The following is a 19,329-nucleotide window of genomic DNA, read 5'->3' as shown; positions in this document are numbered from 1 at the left end:
CATTCTGCTCCTCCAAGTTGTCAAATTGCTCCATGAAACAGCTCCACATTGATTGTTCAGGCTTATGCAAGAAAGTTCTCATTCTCTCTGCGAACTGAGTTTTCCCAAGAAATAATGATCCACACAAACTACAAATGTTAACTACTTGTTGGTCTCCGTGCATCGCATTCCTTTAAAAATCATAAATTCAGTATAGCAATTAGACTATGAAAGTTGGCCCGTTATCTTAGACATAGCTGCTCACATTGGGCTGCACCATCTCAAGGAACTTGACATGTCTCAAGCAAAGGCCTGGCGCGCTTTGCGATCTATCGCCCATTTGAAGCTGTGGTAAATAATTGATTATTAAGGTGTTCGCTGCGAACACTCTGTATATCGTTACTTTTCCAAAGGTTTAAAATGGCCGATCAATCGATATATCGCAAAGCACGCGCGCCATGCCACTGGTCGTCGCCCTCCTGACATTAGCGTGACAAAAATTTTCCCCGTGAATTCGTGAGTTATTGAAGGAATTTCGGCAACGCCTAAAGGTTCATACGGCGTTTTTCCTTAGCACGGCAGAATTAGTATACTTTCTTTCATCGAAATATCTCTATCACTAGCCTAACGTATAACTCATGACGTTATCTTACATATATCCCACCGTAGATTGAGTAGCATCAAATTCCCAGGGTTGACCATAGTAACGAATCTAAATCGACGATAAACTATTTTTATCCGTTAAAGTTTTTCTGTCGCGATTAAAGCACATGGATTCATACACGCTAATTTAAGCCGTGATCTCCTCTCCTGGAACCCAAAGCTTGAGGTTTGTCTGTTTTTCATCAGAGGCATCAATGTTGCGGAACGATAACAACAAATAAGCTGGCAATCATGTTTCCTCCGAGGAAATCTTTGCCCTTTAAAGGTCCCGAGAGCTTTCATCAAGCGTGCAGCAGAAACCAGAACAAAACAGGCTTGAGTGCCGGACTCCCGATAGGATAGAAGAAGTGTCTCCAAGTTCCGTTCATCGTCGCTTGACTTTATAGACACAAAGTTTATTTCTCAAGTTCTATTGTTCGGGGAAAGTTTCATAACTAAAAGCGGAGATGTACGGAGTCGTTCGTCGACAGGTGTGCTCATTGGCCACGGTAGGAGAATTTTACCGAAGAAAGAGCCATTTCTTCCTCTGGCTGGGTTATTCATACTTTTTGATCAGTGGGAATGAAACGTTTAAATAGTACTACTTTACAAAGATTATCGTTGGCTCCGTATCATTTCTAATGATGTCTGCCCGAATCTGCCTCATCTAGGAAACACAGTTTTTTAACACGGCGGAAAACATTTTTTCGGGCCAAAAACATCTATTTTCGGTTTTCATGCATCGTTAAGATCTTGGTTTCATGTGTAGTTACTAGCCTTGTGACAGCCTAGCAGTTGTATTTGTTTAATTTCATGTCTTGTCCCAGGCAACTGGGAACCAAACATACCTCACTCCCAAGATCATTACGTCGGAATTTCAAGCTATAATTTGCATTATTATGCCGTCGTGAGCTTTTAACATTGGGAACAGCGCTGTCAAGCTTTACCAATGGTTTTTGTCTTCAAACTTCGAACGACTGCCAAAAAGGCAGTTTTGTAAATTTTTGCCCATCTTTGGAACTGAATGATGCAGAATTACTTAACCCCTCCCGACTGCGAAACAAATTACCATTTTTCACTTGATCTGAAGGTATTTTATGCCTGACTCCATCAAGTAATATTCCAAGCAAAGACTCGTTCCAAGCTTTTCACTGCGGGATAGCAATACATGGTTCGTAAATTGGCAGTAGCAAATAAATTAACCGTTATCCCGTATCCCGTACCGAAATAATTACCGTTAAAATTCAGAAAAATTATAAACTTCATCAAAGATTCGGGGGCCGTATATAGCTGCCTCAGCGGCCACTTTTGAAAACAACTCTGTAGAAGAGAAATGTCTCATTCACCCGTAAAACACGCTGCTGCAGTATGACCGTTTCACCCCGGGACACCCTGTATATCAGATCTCCCCTCCTCACCTCACCAGTCTATTGTGAATTGTTTTTTTTCTTCCTCCTCTCATTTTCCACGGAGACAAATCGGATGTTCTAACTCTGCAACGGTGACCCGATTTGGAAGTTCTGCAGATCCGTGTCACTTTTGAGCTTCCACCGGTTGTTTGCACGCCGACCCTCGCGAGACAAAATTAAATTACCACCTCCCCCCCCCCCCCCATAGTCCCCCCCCCCGGCCTGCTGCAACGGCAAGAAAACTTTGCCTTACCGTGAAACTACTTCGCCCAATGTGTACCAATATCAACCATCCGCTCTGTGTCGTCCGATTTTCGCTGAACTGCAGTGCGGCATTGCCATCGATAATGCGGAGATGCGTCGTCAGTATCAGGTTATAAGGCCAGTGGCGAGGCGTGAATGATCGACCATCGATATTTCCCTATTTGAAGCTATGGTAAAGAATCGATTACTGAGGTGTTCGTTGCGAATACCCTGTTCATAGATCCTTTTCCATAGGTTTAAATGACAAGATATCGCTACGCACTCCACGTCACTGCACGGAAAAAAATAGGTTAGTCGACACAACCAGCGGCTAATTAAAAATGCGCCAGCTACCGTGCGGTAGTTACGATAACTACCGCGGAGGAGGTCACAACTAACCCGGTAGTTACATCAACATCCATGGTTTTTGATGTAACCACCGGGTTAGTTGTGACCTCCACCGCGATAGTTATCGTAACTACCGCACGGTAGCTGGCGCATTTTTAACTAGCTGCTGGTTGTGTCGACTACCCTATTTTTTTCCGTGAGGCGGATCCAGCACTTTGGCAACACCGGATTTTCTCCATTTAAACCTATGCTAAATAATCGATTCTTCCCGGAGCACCTGGCCCCTCCAAGAATCGATACATTTCCATATGTTTAAATGGAGGCAAGACAATGTTGCCAATATGCTTGATCCGCCAATGGCCACTGCATTCGGCCGTTGTGGTTATTCTCTGTAGTTACTCTTTTTGGAAGAGATGAGGCTCACATCATAGTTCATTGAGTAGGTAGCAAGGTCGTATTATAGTGCTAGGTCTATATTCTTTTCTGCGGGGAAATCAAGGCCGAAGAATTCCAAAAAATTTGATCACAGTATACAATTTTAGCCCTAATGAGTCAGTGCAAGGCTGAAGAAGAGGGTGACGATCATGCTATTTAATTTCAGAAAAATGGCAATCTTAAGCTTTAAAGGGAATACATACGTTTTTCATCGCAAATAATAACCGAAGAATCGCAGGGGTGCAACGTTTTGCGACAATTTTTTTTTCTGTTTTTTTTATCGCAAGTGTAAATTGAAACTGGGATGGGGGTATAGGATAGAAAACGAATTTCGTTGTTATGTCGAATGAACTTCAACAATGTTTGAAGTGAAGAACGTCCTGAAAGTCAAGTACTTTCTCAGTGGCCGGTAGAGTGCGGTGCAGTCTGGCAGCAACATATAAGCATCTGCAAGTTCTCGCGTCGAAGTCGCCGCAGGTAATCCAATCTTGTAAGTGTTTCGAGAAAAGTAAATAAACGGAAGGGGTGCGCACCTATTTTCTACAAAGTCTATTTCTCCGTTGCTTCGTAGAGGAGGGTTTTGCCTGAGTTTGGGGAGGGGGAGGAGAGGATCTCAGGTCTCAACGGCGTCGCTCATGAATTATTATCGAACCCCGATGCTCTGCTGCCAAAACTACCGAAATGATAACACAGTAGGTAGTTTTTTAATTGCATCGACTTTTGTCGGACTTGTAGCAAGCCCCCAAGTGACAAATAATCCGATTATGTGATCGGATGAAAAATGTATTTTTCCAAAATATCACCGCACATGCGCTCCTTTTCATCTCTCCTCTCAGATTTGTGTGTGTGACTGAATCAATGTTAACTTAGGCGGAAGTAGGAAGCCTACTAAGAGCTGTCTCGTCACTGGGAGTGGGAACTTTACCCAGCTGGTTCCTCGCAAATTTTCGGATGAAATCTTCTTCCCCGGGACAATTTGATTCTAAAGCGAAAGTAAATACCTTGGAAAGGGGCTTCTAATTGATCTAAGAACGAAAGCCATGGGTAGGAATCGCTGACAAATTAAGAAATTGACGAAAGTTTACTCTCGGGTTGAATGCCCCGCCCGACAGGGGTGCAAAAGCTTTTTCACCACGCGACCGGCGAGTCACGATGAGTTGGGTGGAGAAATGGTAGCAGGAGGTCCTCAAAAACGGTCTTCAAAATAATGTGGGAAGACCAGCGTTCGTTGGCGCATAAATCGCGTATTTTTAGTGAAATCGAGGTAAAAATCGCCTGTGCTCCGTAAACCCGCAATGAAAATTGCTTAATATCGCAAAATGCGGCGACTTGCACGAGCAGTGCCGAAGAAATGCCATTTTTTTAAGTTGCTGAGAAAAATTAAGTTTTTCAAATACAAAGGCAAAAAAAGTTTTGGATTCCTGCATCTCGATTCCACTTAACAAAGGCCACAGTTGGTGGTTGTTGATCTGACCATGCGAATGAGTGCACTCAGATCAGATACGCATCAGATCAATGCATCCGCATAAGCCGAACTCATCTCCCTCAATTTTGCACTGCAGCTCAGAGAGGTCACTTTATAAGTCTACCTCTACAAGTAATTTTATTTCTGGTTTTCCTGGCTTCGATTGGCGTTGTCGCCGATACAATTAACTTCTCGGACGCCGCGCGCCTGCGGACGAAAAGGCCGCAACCCGCAACGCATCATGCCTAGCTCGACGCCAAAGGGTTTTCGGTCGGCATGTTCTCCGATCCTTCCAGAAACATCTACGCTGGTTAAACGGAAAATAATCCATAAATGAGCGGTCTATGTATGACAAAACGATGGATCTCGTGACCATTTTCATCCGGCTAAAGAAACCTTTCTATTGATTTTATCACAGCAATCGATGAATATTTTTCTGCTCTAGGTTCGGGTATATATGTTTTTGTCACAAAATGTTTATGTTTCCTTTTTTTGCTACCGGTTGGTCTAGGAGAGGACCTGAAAAAGCAAGCTATTTTAAGGAAAACTTATTGCATTTTCGGACTTGACCGCAAGACCAACGGACTATCTTCGCGTCATTATGAAAAACACCCTCTTGCTTTCCCAATAGCGTTCCAAGTTCCTCGCCACATAAACCACGCCTCGCTATCACGATATGAAACCCGTAAATCAGGCTATGGACTATTTGCAACAGTTTATTGCTTTTCTCCTGCACGTCAGCACGTCATCCGGGAAAATGTAAATTAAACGCGAAAAGGGTAAGCGCCTTTATTCCTGGGTCTGAATAACAGTCTCGGCGGCACTGGGTCTCGCTTGAGTTGACGACATCGTTGTCAAATGATGGCGAAAATAATCTCCCGCGTATTGGAACGAAGCGAAAAAGGGAAGTTTCAGCATTTGATTTAGAAACCCCCGTCGGTTGACGCCCTGATTATGAATGAGGAAACAATGGAGGGAAAGCGTCATGCCGATAATAGGAGCTTTTCCGGGCGTTTAGTTTATGTTTTATTCACGTTGTGTAGTTTGCGAAATTGACACACAACGTCGGCAACCGGCATCGTGTGTCAGAGCAGTATCATCAGTTTTAGAGGGATAGTAGAGTTTTTAGTGACACTAAATACCGGACTTAAAAGTCGATAAATATTAATCATTTTAGGTACCTATAGACTATAGAGGAAAGGACTTACATATTGCAAACATGTTGAGATAGAATTTGGAGCACAAAGGAGAACTCGGAGTTGATAAGCAATGACAGGCGGTATTACGAAGAAAGGATCATGTAATGCAAGTAAATTTTACATAGTAAAAGTAAAGAAGAATTAGTTTGAAATGAATCACAATAATTGAGGGCCTTGGAGGACAAGGCGCATAAGTGCAGTTTCTGAAAAAATTTAGATATTAACAATTTCAAGTAAAACTACTCCAATGCATATTCTGTGGAGATATTCTAACCTAACATATACCAAAAATGATAAAATCAATAACTAAGAGTACAATATAGTTCCGTGGTCAAGTGCTATAAGAAGGGAGGAGGAGATAATATTGGGTGCGTCAAGAACCATACCCGCTTGGGCATCAAGATGTATGCTGCGCCATTGAAAATACTCTAACTCCACGGTCTGCAATTTTGTTTGTTTGACCAAAAGTAGTCCCGACATTATTATATTTCATATTGAGGAGGGGGCAGTTAGATTTTTCAGTTCCATAAAATATTGTTCATGAGTTCCAACCATAGTATTATCTTATTTCATGAGAGATGCTGTCCACTGAAGCTCTATTTCAGCGGACGCTTGACATGAAATTGAAATAAATTTTTTACCTGAAAATTTCTGAAAGAAGCGTCCTTTGTCGGAGTCTTGCACGTGGTATCAATTCCGGCTGTTGATGCGGGGAGGTAAGGAGAACCTCCTCGAAAAAGCCTGTTTCATTTTTCCACCGACTCTCCAAGTCCCTCACACTGGCGCTCCTCAGAACTCGTGTCCGATTTCTGAAACAAAAATTTATGAAATTGAAATAGTGAAAAATGTACGGTAGCATGCATTGTTAATGTTATAATTTACGCACTTGTGTGGAATTCAGTAATACATCCCATCATCATCAAGATCTTTACAAACACGTGACTGATTTTGTAATTAGCATATAAGGTATGACCTCCGATCTCCTGAAAACGTTATTTTATTCGATCTTAAAAGAGTCGTGCTTTTTTATTCATTCATTTTTAGGTATTTGAAGGGAATCAACTTTTGTTGCTGTATCTCTGACTACAGGCACTTTCATCACGCACGTTACGAAAAATTAGAGCTCCTTTATAGCGAGAGTATAGACAGATGTGAAACTCCGAGAATCCATCAGGCCTTCACCGATGCCTCCGCGAATAAAGTTAGGACCCAGAAATGCAGCCAACTTATGAATTTCAATTATCCAGAGCGATTTATTAATACAATTGTTACGAACCATCGTTTATAAAGCACGTATTTGACTTAGTTTTTTCATAACTTTACTCATTTTTGCGGAAGAACGCTCATTTATATACACCCTTAGCCATCTTGGATAGAATTGGAATCTGCAGACTGGCAGTGAAATTGTGTGCGTTAGAAGTTGGTCAGAAGGGTGGCTGCACTTTTGGGCCCTAAGCCCTCCATAAAGCGATCTGTCCATATCAATCTTCTGTAATAGTTACAATCCGACATCTCGTAAATCGTGTTTCATTTATTTGTAACGGCCTAAAATATCTGCTTTGGCAACGCGTTTTTTTACTATGAAAGTCGCGAGGCTGGCAACAGGCACTGACTCTTGTCTCGTTAGGCGAGCGGAGCGCCTTGCACGGGCACCGGAGAAGTGAGTTTTCATATAATTTCATCTTCGTCTCATGCGAACGTCAGGGTGTAATGTACACAAACGGGTTCTCACGAGCACTTTAAAGTTTCAAGTTTTGCTGATCCCGGCGGAGTTTCGGGTATATGGGTCACCGCATTGTCAAATAGACGCTTTTCCGAATATCAAGAGTCCAAGCTCCTCTTTATAGAGTCATTACCGTGCTGTCCACAGCCAAGTATAGTTTGTAATGTGACGCGATAGTGCAGGGCGGTGCGATGCGTTATGAGAGAGGGTCGTTTTAAGTCGCCGAGTAAACAACTAAGATGTTCGTGATTAGTACCAGGGTCGAATCGCCGGAACGAAACTTAGGGGATATTTCGCAGTTACCGTTTCTACGGGACGGTGCTCTTTCGCTCCTGCGACAAGTTTGCGATTGAAGATAAAAGAATAAACAAATTATTTAAATTTAGCAAACACGAACAGTAGTTGGATAAATTTAAATAATTTGTTTATTCTAAATGTATCTTCTCTCGCAAACTTGTCGCAGGAACGAAAGAGTCTCGTCCCACAGTGGATCGAGTCAATAGGAGAGGTCGGACAAAATTTGGTAACTTTAAAGGCGTATAATTTCGTTTATACAAAACTTCGAGGTTTTAAAAGAGGCTCCATCTGTTTTCTCGTGAAATTTTCTTCTGGATGCACCCCTTAAATGTAAAATGTGACGAATTAAAAATCAAAATTTGCAGTTTTAGTCACAAATTTCATGTCCGACCTCTCCTATAGACTCCCGTGTACCGTGACTCGACTGTGCGTCTCGTAGAGACGGTAACTGCAAAATATCCCCCAAGTTTCGTTTCGGCGATTCGACCCCGGGTTCAAACCACGAATATCAATAAAACGCTCCGCGGAGACAAGACCTTATGATAAATGATACGTGTCGGAATGAGCACTATGCTAGGCAAGTTTTTGCAATTTACGTTTTAGGAGATCGCTGAATCAATTGCAAACTCTATGGTCATCGGTAATTATCACTTATCAGGCGATTTGAGCGTCGACCTCCGAAAACAACTTTTGCATCCCAGGGAAAATACCAGTGCGGGATTTCGAAAACATATTGCCCCTGTGCATTAGGCAACGTTGATGGCGACCCTGACCGTGCTCACTGCGCCAGGAATCGCGAAGCCAGCCGTCGCGGAGGGAAGCTGTTGCAGTGGGTCGTCGCCATGGTAACCGGGGTACGCTAGACGCCTCCTTTAATTTATAACAAACGACAGCTCGTCAGACGACCAGACGCCACTCATGCACCTTGCGCCTAGCCAGGCGATCAAGGCGCATTACTTCCTCCCCGCGTCGAGATTTGCCCACTCGGGGAAGGAAATAGGCCTGTTGCAAACTTCAGCTAGAGCAACGAGAATAGTTATTTTTCATGGACAATGGCTCTGAAATCACGATGAACACATTGGGAAAATCTGAAATACACTTTTAACTTCACATTCTGCGTAAGAAATAGGCGTGTTTTAATCTTCCAGCTTCCATAAGGATACCACGGCTCAGGTGGACATTTCGTATGAGGAGTCGTCCTATTCATCTCTCACTAATTGGACCGCGTTAAACAGGAAGGAACCAAGCCACATCAGCTATTGCCGAATTTAATTGGCTAATTTATTTTTTACATGAAAACAGTTGTGCGGATTTTCGTGCAAATTTCAGTGAATTTTCTCCATAGTACGAAGCAAATTCCTTAACATTTTCAATGGGATCCGCACAAGCGTTTTCTCGTAAAAAATTAGATTACCCTTTGGCATGGCTTGGTTCCTTTCCATTAAACGCGGTCCAATTAGGATGCTACGCAATATTCAACATGACTGACGCTTCTGTCCGCGAATTGTATGAAGAAGCACCATAGTCTTCATCAACGCAAGGAAAATATAAATATAAACACGCCGGTTGATGAAATCCCGTCTCGTCGCGTGTTTTTGCGGGTATGCGTCAGCCATGTTGAATTTTGCGTAGCATCCCAGTGCGCAAGGGTTGAATGAAACGACTCCTCTAAGGAAATGTTCACTTGTGCCGTAGTGTCGTTTTAGAAGCAGGAAGTTTTAAAAACGCATATTTCTTATAGATCCTTTTCTATCTTATAGAACCTATTCTTATAGATCCTTTCCTATTTCTATAGATTGTGATGTTAGGAGTGCATTTGATACATTCCCGATGCGGTGATCGTGATATTTTGTACATTTCTGGAAGAAAGAACTCCTTTTTTTTTGCTTTGCATGGCTGAAGTTTACAACAGACCCATTTGTGTTCTTGTGTTATTTTTGGTCAATCCAGGAAAAGAAACTCAAACCAAATCCAGATATTTAGTTAATGTCGGCACTGTTTTGTTGAATGGAGTACAGAAAACGATGGGAAACCCAGCAAATCAACCAAAAGGCTTAGGCTAAATTAAACAAGTCAAACGCAAAGGTCTCATACTTTTATAGTAACCGGACTTGCGCGTTATTTTTCTTCTCCGTGTAGTAGAAGAATTTTTGAACCCAGGTTTATGCCGATACGTCCTAAATTATTTGGATTTCATTTTGGATCAAGGAACCACTATCTCCGACTCCTCCATAAAAGCACCTTTCTGTAGGGGGAAACTAATGGCACATATGCTGCTTCTAAAATGAGCCAGAAATAATAGTTCCTTACTGCAAAATGTTGTCCGTTTACATATCGTCACTTCCACATTTTGCTTCGAGTTAATTTTGTTGTATAAATGCGTTTTATTGTAACATTAATGTTGTGCGTTCTTTTTTGTTCCAGGTCAGTCAATCGTTTTTTAAATATCCTCTTTTATCGGTAAGTCATTTCGCACTTTTTTGTATCCTTCGTAGTTATCTTGAGCGCTTAACATCCCCGTCATAATTTCGTTTTTACCGGTATTTGTTTTTGCTATTCCTCTCACAGAAAAAAAATAGATGGCGCTGACGACAGAGCCATCTATTTTTTTACGTGCTTACTTGTGATAAAAAAATTTAAAAAAATTCCGTTATTCACCTGTGGTGATTACTTTTCCCCTTTTTTTCATGCGAGAAAATCTTCGCAAAAAAAAAATAAAAAAATAAAAAAATAAAAAAAATACTGCAAGTTAGTAATGGAAATTTTTTAAAATTTTTTATCACTTTGACTTGTGGCATTCTCCCCCCACGTAGTTTCCTCTTTACTTGTTTTAATACGCAGACGACGTCCTTGGCAATGCTTTTAGCCCTCAAGCTCATGTTCAGAAAACACCGGAATGAAAAAAATCCAAAATATCTCTCACCTCTGGCAATGAGAGCCATAAATTTCATTCAAGAGGAGGACCATTAGGTCGGACGTAGTTCTACTTTCTCCATAGATAACGCTAATTTCTTAACAGGTGTTCTCCACTTTGCCCGCAAAGTTTCCCTTTTATTGTTTCCTTCATCCCCTTATTAGTTAAGTTTCGATACGCGCTTTAAGGCGATAATCCATTTGAGCCACAGTTCCATTTTGCTCCGAAGTTTCGGGATTATCCCCCGCACCAGTTGCTTTGAAAAAGAAATTAGTTCTGCCCTTTTTTTCAACTGGAGAGCTTTTTTTATTCGATTCATTTAAAATCCATTTGCTAATGTACTGATCTCACCTCACATTTTTGGCAGAGAACGGAACTATCTAGAAGCACAATCCTTGAAATCACATATTGTTAACCCTGAAGAAAATCTGGAAATATTCGAACGCAAAATGTTGCACTCGATCAGTCAAATTGAACGAGTAATTTTCGCGCTCGGATACTTTTGTCTTTCATACAAGTGGAAAAATATGTTTTGGGAATATAAAGTGTGACAACAAGCCTGTGCAGACGTACTGCAGTGGAAAAAAAAAACACATTGGATCTAGAGTCCAGACTCTTGAAAACGTTGACAAGAAAAAATACTCTTGATTCAATCGGATTTTTGCCTGAATCAAAACGAAATCCGCCTAAATTAAAAGGCTTGGTTCTTGATTTAAGCTAGAGTCTGATTGAATCAAGAGTACTTTTTCTTGTCGATGTTTTTAAGAGTCTGGACTCTAGATCCAATGTGTTTTTTTTCCCAGTGTGAATCCACTTTTTGCCAAAAATTTAAAATGAAACCAGCATTTCAGCATCATTTTTTCGATATCTCAATGTCCACTATCACTCTCGCTGAGGAGTCATCTTAATTACGAATCCTCCTGACTTCGCACCGTCATTAATTTTCCAAAAATGTCGATGTTTCCGGGTAACAGTAAGGTATTTTGTGGAAAATGTAATCCCTTCCGTGAAAACGAGAAGTTCAGGAAGCTTAAAACTTTCAAATTTGAAGGAGGAAAAGAACATTCCTTTTGGAATGACCAAACATTAACATTTAATCTCACGAGAGAGTCGCGACTCACGGGAGCAATACAAAGCAAGGAAGCAGAGGCGGACGGAACGGTAACTCAACCGCCTTCATTTGCAAACGACGCAATTTCAACCACACCGAGGTTGAATAAGTTATCTCCTCAGAAATGCTTGCGTTCCCGCAAGAACAATGAAGGCGCTGGCTCGCGAAGACCTGAACCCAACACTGGGATCCCAGAAATTACACCGCGTTGTCGAATTTACTCAAGCCCTCGTTGTTATATCACGTTATGCTATAAAATCATTATTCAACGCTATACTGTAGGATTGACGGAGGTAATACGATTGAAAACAATTAGGCAGTCTCGAATCACAGTTCGTTTTTTAAACCAAAAATGCCCACAAAGGATGATCCAGCTTAATTTTGTTTTGTCTTTTCCAGAGGTCTTTTTGATGCGGATTTCCTTTTTTAATTTCATGCTTCAACTTTATAATTCTATTCAACTGTTGTTGCAATCTTATAATTTTGTATCTGCAAATGACGAATCTATTCTAAACAGGCATTATTGCGGTTAAGCGGATGCTGATTTAATCTTATTTTGTAATATATACGCAAATATCTGAAAGCATGATTGGGCAACTTTGCAGCATAATTTATTAATAATTTACGTATCCATCTTTATTGCTTCTTCATGCTTTATTTTCCATTATTTTTTATTCGTTGAGCTGTGTATAATTGTTGTATGCGTGAGAGAAGCTTTGTAAAATTCGGTATGCAGTATATTTTAATTCTCCATTCATAGATTCACTAGGTAGGGACAAATGCGACTTTTGCGCTGATATTTAAGTTTTCCTGACGCAATATCAGAAGCGTAGATAGAGAGGCGGATCCAGCAATTAAGCAACACTGGATTTTCTCCCTTCAAACCTATGCTAAATAATCGATTCTTGTCGGAGCACCTGGCCCCTCCGAGAATCGATATATTTCCATAGGTTTATATGGAGAAAAGACAATGTCAGTAGATAGCCAGAAAGAAATGTAATAATTAATTAATTTTTACGCGAGAAGCTTCCATGTAATCAGTCAGCTTTTCTGATCTCATATACACTCGGATGAGAACAGCCCAAAATTTACTAATGGAGAATTTGCGTGCAATTATTTTATTGCTTCGCCTGAAAGTGCTCAAAGAGCTGATTTCACAGTATTTTTTATAATTTTTTTCTGATTTGGGAAATAGTATAAAAATAGATTCTAAAGTGAGAAATTGCACCGCCTAGTGACGTCATCAGGCGGCATTGTCCATTTAAACACACGTATTGTAGCAGATTAGACCTTTTTTTCATATCTTCTCCAATAATTGTTCAATTCATGAACCAAGGGTATCCTCGTGTTCAGTTCACTCAGTAGTTTCCACTTAAACACGAAATTCGTCAAATTTCAGACACCTGCAAATTCCCTGTTGTTGATTTAATTTTTTTCCCTTCCCTCCTTCTTTCTTTTTACTTCTGTGAATTCGAATCTTTATGAAATTTGAAGGGAGTGAAAAGAGAATGAAACAACTCGGCATCCACGGGAGCGAAAACGGATCTGAAAAATTGCTCTTGGTGGTGTCGTTATTTCCTTATCCATCTCGTTCGCATTTTCGCATTGTTCTCACAAACGACCCCCGGCCGCGAATCGTCTGACGTGATTGTTTAATGGATCTCCGGAAGTGCAACTACGTCCGATTAATTTTCGCCGTTTTAATTTACCGTTGCGGCATCCCCAGATGAGGAGCTCTCCGCCGCAGAAAGAATCATTTCCCCGCCTCCGCTTCGTAAGGGTGGGAAAATCCTTCTTCGGGAAACGTGGGAATTGGCTCTGTTTCAAGGAGTGTTCAACCTTTGACTTATTGGACCTTGGCGGTGGAGAGAACTTTCTTTGTCTGATTCCATTAGTTTCGATGAGTGTCCTTGCGATAATATTTAGTTGCTTTTCGAGCTCTTCCCACCGACCACTTGGATACGCGGATGTGGCTTAAATTACGATCTTGACGCCTCCGAAGTTAACTGCTGAGTAGATTCAGCTAAGATTTAGTGGAGGAGTCGAGCTTCATCGTGAAGAATTTGGTATATTTCGATGAAGCGGCTGCTGATGTTTTACTATCAAAGCTATCCTAAGTTAAACGGAAGAGGATGTCGCCGCAATATCCTATATAAATATACTTTAAGTCACTGAGCTTATGAACCTTTTCGGAGCTTATTTTCGGAAAGGTTTCTCATAACTGTCATATCATTTGTGAATAAAAAAGCTGTCACCAGTAAAAACAAGAATTTTTGGCGAATATGTAAAAAAAAAAAAATTCGGCATGGTATGGAGGATTGGAAACCAAATAGTAGCATTGTATAGTAAGAGAAACGAATAAAGAAGGAGAGAATTGAAACATGGGTAAAGAAGGCTAAAACATTAAAAACACTAAAAGCGAGACGTTTCGAGCTGTTACCAGCTCATTTTCAGCTGCAAGAAAACAAGTAAAAATTTGAGTGGCGACCTGACCCTAGCCCCAGCCGTTATCACGTAACCACTCTAGAGTGGTTAGTTTTCCCCGTGTAATTTAACAGCGGTAACAGTGTTTTCATACCCTCAAAACGAAAATTCCAAAGTTTTCACCACGTGCATGCATCACTTCGAATTTTCACCCCTCCTGTTTTGGTTTGAGGTTTTTATACTCATTTTCGAAGTGAAAAGAAATTGAGCAAAGTGAACAAACCAAAAATACAAGCACGGATATAAACAATAAATATTTAAAGAGCACATTATCTATACATGCTCCTCATCGCATAGTTTCAACTAAGTTTTAATGTATTCCTTTTACTTCGCCCCCGAGTTTACCATTTAATATGCGCAGCGCGCTCCACTGCATCAATAAAACTGTCCGCAAGGAAAAATACAGAAAGAACGATCTGCGCCGGGCTCAGTAAATAATAGTAATTTAAAACTTATAGGAGCTGAATCTATTGAATAAGAACACCCTTGTCGGATCGGCGAACGGAAAGGGAGTTTTGAGGGGGGTGTGGGGGGGAGGGGTTGAAAATGGGGCGCCACAGCCGCAGTCTCCAAAAGGTTACGCGTTCGTTTTACCACTGTCATTTGTGACCCATATATCGAGGAAACGTTTAACTTGTTGTCGGATCTTTATGTCCGAAAGTGGATTTTACTAATTTAGCTATTTTGTTGCTGTGACTTTCTATTCTTTACAATTATCAAATAAGGTGTGTTACAATTTATTGTAATCTTCCGTCACATTCTTACGGCGCAATGATACAACTATTTGAACTCTCCGGAATGCGTGAGGTATTACGCCGCATTTGAAGGCGTTTTCAAGACAGCCAAGTTCCGATACCCGGGTTATCGTTTTGAACAGTTCATATTCTTTTGTTTTGTTCCGTACCATTTGTTTATTTTTAATCCTCGTATAAAAACCACCCATTTGCTAAATCCAATTCTACCTGGAGCGCACTTCAGCTATGCATTCACGACTACTAAAATGTCAAAGGAAATTGACAAGACGAGCGTGTATGAAGGCTATTTCAATTGTAATCTGCCGTCGCATTTCTAAGGCGCAATGATACAACTATTTGAACTCTCCGGAATGCGTGAGTTATCACGCCGCATTTGAAGGCGTTTTCAAAACAGCCAAGTTTCGATATCAGGTTTGTAGTTTCGCAAGAAATTGGAGCACAAAATCAATAGAATGTCTGATTTTACGAGCTAATGCAACTCAATAAATTTGTGTTTTATTTGACTGAAGCGTTAAAAAACCGTTCATTCACCTTATAGGCCCGTTTAGAGGTCGTTCTTGCACCCATCGATCCAGAGGCCTGACTTAACTCGGAAAAAAAAGGTTTTTCGACCTCGAGCCGTTACCTATCTATATTCTATCGCTACCACAGCATAGTCCAGGGTACGTAGAATTCGAAAAGCAGATGGGTGTAATAACGACCTATACGCCTATAGGCTGTTCATGGTGAGGTGTCCTCAATTGTAAAAGCAATCAGGGAATTGATGAATGGAAGAGCTCCTGGGCCATGCAGGGAATATTCCAGCAGAGTTATTTAAATGTGGGACTGGCAAGTTGTTTGACCATCTCAGGGATTTGCTGCAGAAGTGCATTGGCGGTGATAGCATCCCGGAAGAATGGAAAGATGCCTGGATAACAGCGTCGCATAAAAAAGGAAGGAAAGATGACTGTGGGAACTGCAGAGGGTTAGCGGTGACAGGAACGATAAGTAAAATTTACGGAAAAGTGTTGAAAGCGAAGATCGGAGAGGAAAGGACCCCGTCCGAGGCGGAGGAGCAAGCTTATATTGGCTTATATGTGTTTAGCTTTCATTTAGAATCAAGCCCAGAATGAGTGGAAAACGAGATAAAATGCTGAGTATTTTATTTAATTTTTTTTTCAATTAACAATTTTATATAATTTATCAGCTCTCGCCGTGAGATGTACCAAATCACTTGCCAGCCGTTTGCTATCGTACGATTAGGATTAGTTCATTCAAGTAGACACACGAGGCAAAAATGGTATTGTTCAAGCGTCATGATTTTCCTTATCTGATTCACGCAATAAAAGTACGTTCTGTACAATTTCGGAAAGAGGATTAGCCCAAAAATATGTTTTTTCTCTTGCGTATACGTCGAAGCCTCACATTAACCGACTCCATCACGTTTTGGAAGTTAATATTTTTTATGGATCGCTGCAAGAAAGATACAAATATAGACGTATTTCTGCCAAGCAGAACTATGTGCACTATGACGTGAGCCCTGTTATGTATATATTCTTATGGGTTTCAGGGTTCATGTCTTTATGCACATAGTTCCGTTTGACAGAAATACGTCCAAATACGAGGAGCCACGTTTTCACAGCAGTGCCAGATCAGCAAAGATTCGTCTCTTTTCTCTTTATAAATAAGCAATAAGTAGATTAGGTCGAATTGAAATGGAGATACATACTCATGCTTATCAACGAGGTTTTTTAATCAGATTTAAAACGATGAATATCATTAATTCAATGTCAAAGCTTTAAAACTTAAAGTTATTATAAAATAATGAATCGACATGGAACCTTCCTCCTTTAATCCCACACATCTATTCCCATTTGAGATTTCTGCCGGCATCACATCCCCGCCAAACGAAAACTCAAACAGGATGAAAGAAAAGAAGATCCTCTTTTTCCCACGGGATAGCATGCTGCTGCGGAAACTGAAGTAAGGGAGAGAAGACCCCCCCTACACAGCCCCTCCTTTTGAAAGTTGCAAATTCTCCATTAATATCATTTAAATAATATCGGTCGGCTCTTCGTCCATAATGTAAAACATGGGTGCGTATTTTGAAAGATACAGTCCGTGTACACTGGAAAAAAACACATTGGATCTAGAATCCAGATTCTTAAAAACATCGACAAGAAAAAATACTCTTGATTCCATCGGATTTTTGCTTGAATCAAGAACCAAGCCTCTTAATTTGAGCGGATTTCCTTTTGATCTAAGCAAAAATCTGATTGAATCAAGAGTATTTTTTCTTGTCAATGTGTTCAAGAGTCTGGACTCTAGATCCAATGTGTTTTTTTTTTTTTTTTTTTTTTTCTTTTTTTTCTCTTTTTTTTTTTCCAGTGCACAGGGGTTACCCAAGTAATATAGTTAATCTCTTACTGTAACCACATATTGCACTGGAAATGAAACACATTGGATCTAGAGTCCAGACTCTTAAAAACATCGACAAGGAAAAATACTCTTGATTCAATCGAATTTAAGCTTAAATCATGAACCCAGCCTCTTAATTTGAGCGGATTTCCTTTTGATATCAGCTTAAATCTGATTGAATCAAGAGTATTTTTTCTTGTCGATGTTTCCAAGAGTCTAGCTCTAGATCGAATGTGTTTTTTTTTCCAGTGTGGTGGAAAAAAATGTACATTTAAAAAACAGTAATATTAGTATAGTATCATTTATTTATCTCAGTTATGACTGCAAGTATGAAGTATGGCATCGGTGCTCATTAGTGTACTGAACGAAGCGGTACATAGAAAACAATAACGCCTCGCGACGCGTTGGTGCTTCTTTTATTGTTTCAGCTCTTTCAAGGTCACGGAGGGGAGGGAGGGGGCCGCGGGGGTATTTTCAAAGAGTAGCACGCACACACACACATATCAAGCTTGACTTGATTTTTCCCTAAATTTCGTGTCTAATCAATTCAATTGATTGATTGTTTCATCGGTCGATCGTTAGATGCTCCAGAAATTATGAAGCAAATTATCTAGGAATTTGGAAGTAGATTATTTTTGCACTGTGTTACCCGGGCACCACTCCTCCGGAACATCAGATAAAGCGGAAGTAAGTAGATGATGGTCTTAGATGATAGATATCCCTAAGATTATGACCGGAAAATGGACTTGGGCGTGAAAATCTTAGCAGCCCTCCCCCCCCCCCCTCCGTCTGCTCCGTAACGAAGTTCACGAAAAGCCCCAAAACCTCGTTTAAATTCATTTGTTTCTACGCGGGATTGATTCCCTCACGGTTTCAACTGTGGGACGACGTCAAACCTGCAAGCTTAATCATATAACTGAAACTTATTCTGCCTCCTCTGCTAATTACCCGGGTACAGCTTAGTTTGTCAAGCTCTCAAGCACCGATTATATTTGAATCATCAATGAATATAGAAGATTCGTCAAGCCAGGAAAAATGATAGTAATAACAAAAACATTCAACCATGTTTAGGACAGTGATTTTGAATTGATTATGATTTTGGAAAATAGAAAAATAAGTTTTTCGGGAAATCAGAAAAATATTAATTTGTTTTAAAGTTGGATATAATTATTATTCTGACATATAGGCTGGCTATTTTTTAACCACGCCACGCCTGGTCAAAGTTAAGCGTGAAATTTGGAAAAACTGGGAAAGGGATCTTATTCACAATGCCGAAAAAACTTGAAATCAAGTAATTGTTATGTCCAGTATCCGGCACACCCCAAAAGACCATCACTTTATTGAGGAATGTTTTACAGACATAATGAGTGAAAGTGCTTCGAGTCAAATCAGAGTTATCCAATTCCATCTGATTGAGGTTTCCAGTTTCAATTTTCAGTTTAAGAAGCCTAATTTTTGTTTCGACAATATTTTTTTTTCTCAGGAGGCGTTTCATGATACCGTATTACACTGCAAATTTTGAAGTATGCTTTTGCATTGTCTTTAAATAAGAAGAAGCGAGAAATTTTAATCGAAAATCCGGATCGAAATTTGCGTCGTTTTCGAAGATAGTCGTATATGTAAGTACACACTCGCGTTCAGTTGAGCGGCGAAGTTTCAACGTCGAAATGGTAATCAGCTGTTTGCGCAACAGACGTCAAATGAGTTAGACACGGTAGAGGTGGCTGTGAGCCCCAATGTTGGCAAATGTTTCGCAACTTCCGTTTTTTAATTTTCCCACGGTGCATGTTTTGGAAGTTTTTTTTGACTCAACAAAAATCTGTAAGCTGTGAACGATTTTGTGGCCGCATGAATGGTTTTGAACACGAATCAACTTCAAGAAATTTGATCACAACAATTAGAAATTTATATTTATGATGCATTTATTT

General features: G+C 40.4%; 2 protein-coding genes across 6 annotated transcripts in view; one reads left to right on the top strand and one right to left on the bottom strand.

Moving 5' to 3' along the window:
• MCU (mitochondrial calcium uniporter) overlaps positions 1-19,329 on the top strand; it is a 389,493-nt gene that overhangs the window by 311,617 nt on the left and 58,547 nt on the right. The window lies entirely within an intron of this gene.
• jv (javelin) overlaps positions 1-19,329 on the bottom strand; it is a 76,725-nt gene that overhangs the window by 13,670 nt on the left and 43,726 nt on the right. For all 3 annotated transcript variants that reach the window (XM_072298272.1, XM_072298273.1, XM_072298274.1), the window contains one exon: positions 6,362-6,529. In XM_072298272.1, coding sequence (XP_072154373.1) covers positions 6,362-6,529 — 168 coding nt within the window. The remainder of the gene's footprint in view (positions 1-6,361; positions 6,530-19,329) is intronic.

Source organism: Bemisia tabaci, chromosome 3 (assembly GCF_918797505.1).
Source record: "Bemisia tabaci chromosome 3, PGI_BMITA_v3".
NCBI lineage: Eukaryota > Metazoa > Arthropoda > Insecta > Hemiptera > Aleyrodidae > Bemisia > Bemisia tabaci.
Note: the sequence above shows the minus strand (reverse complement) of the source record. Positions and strands in the feature narration are given on the sequence as shown.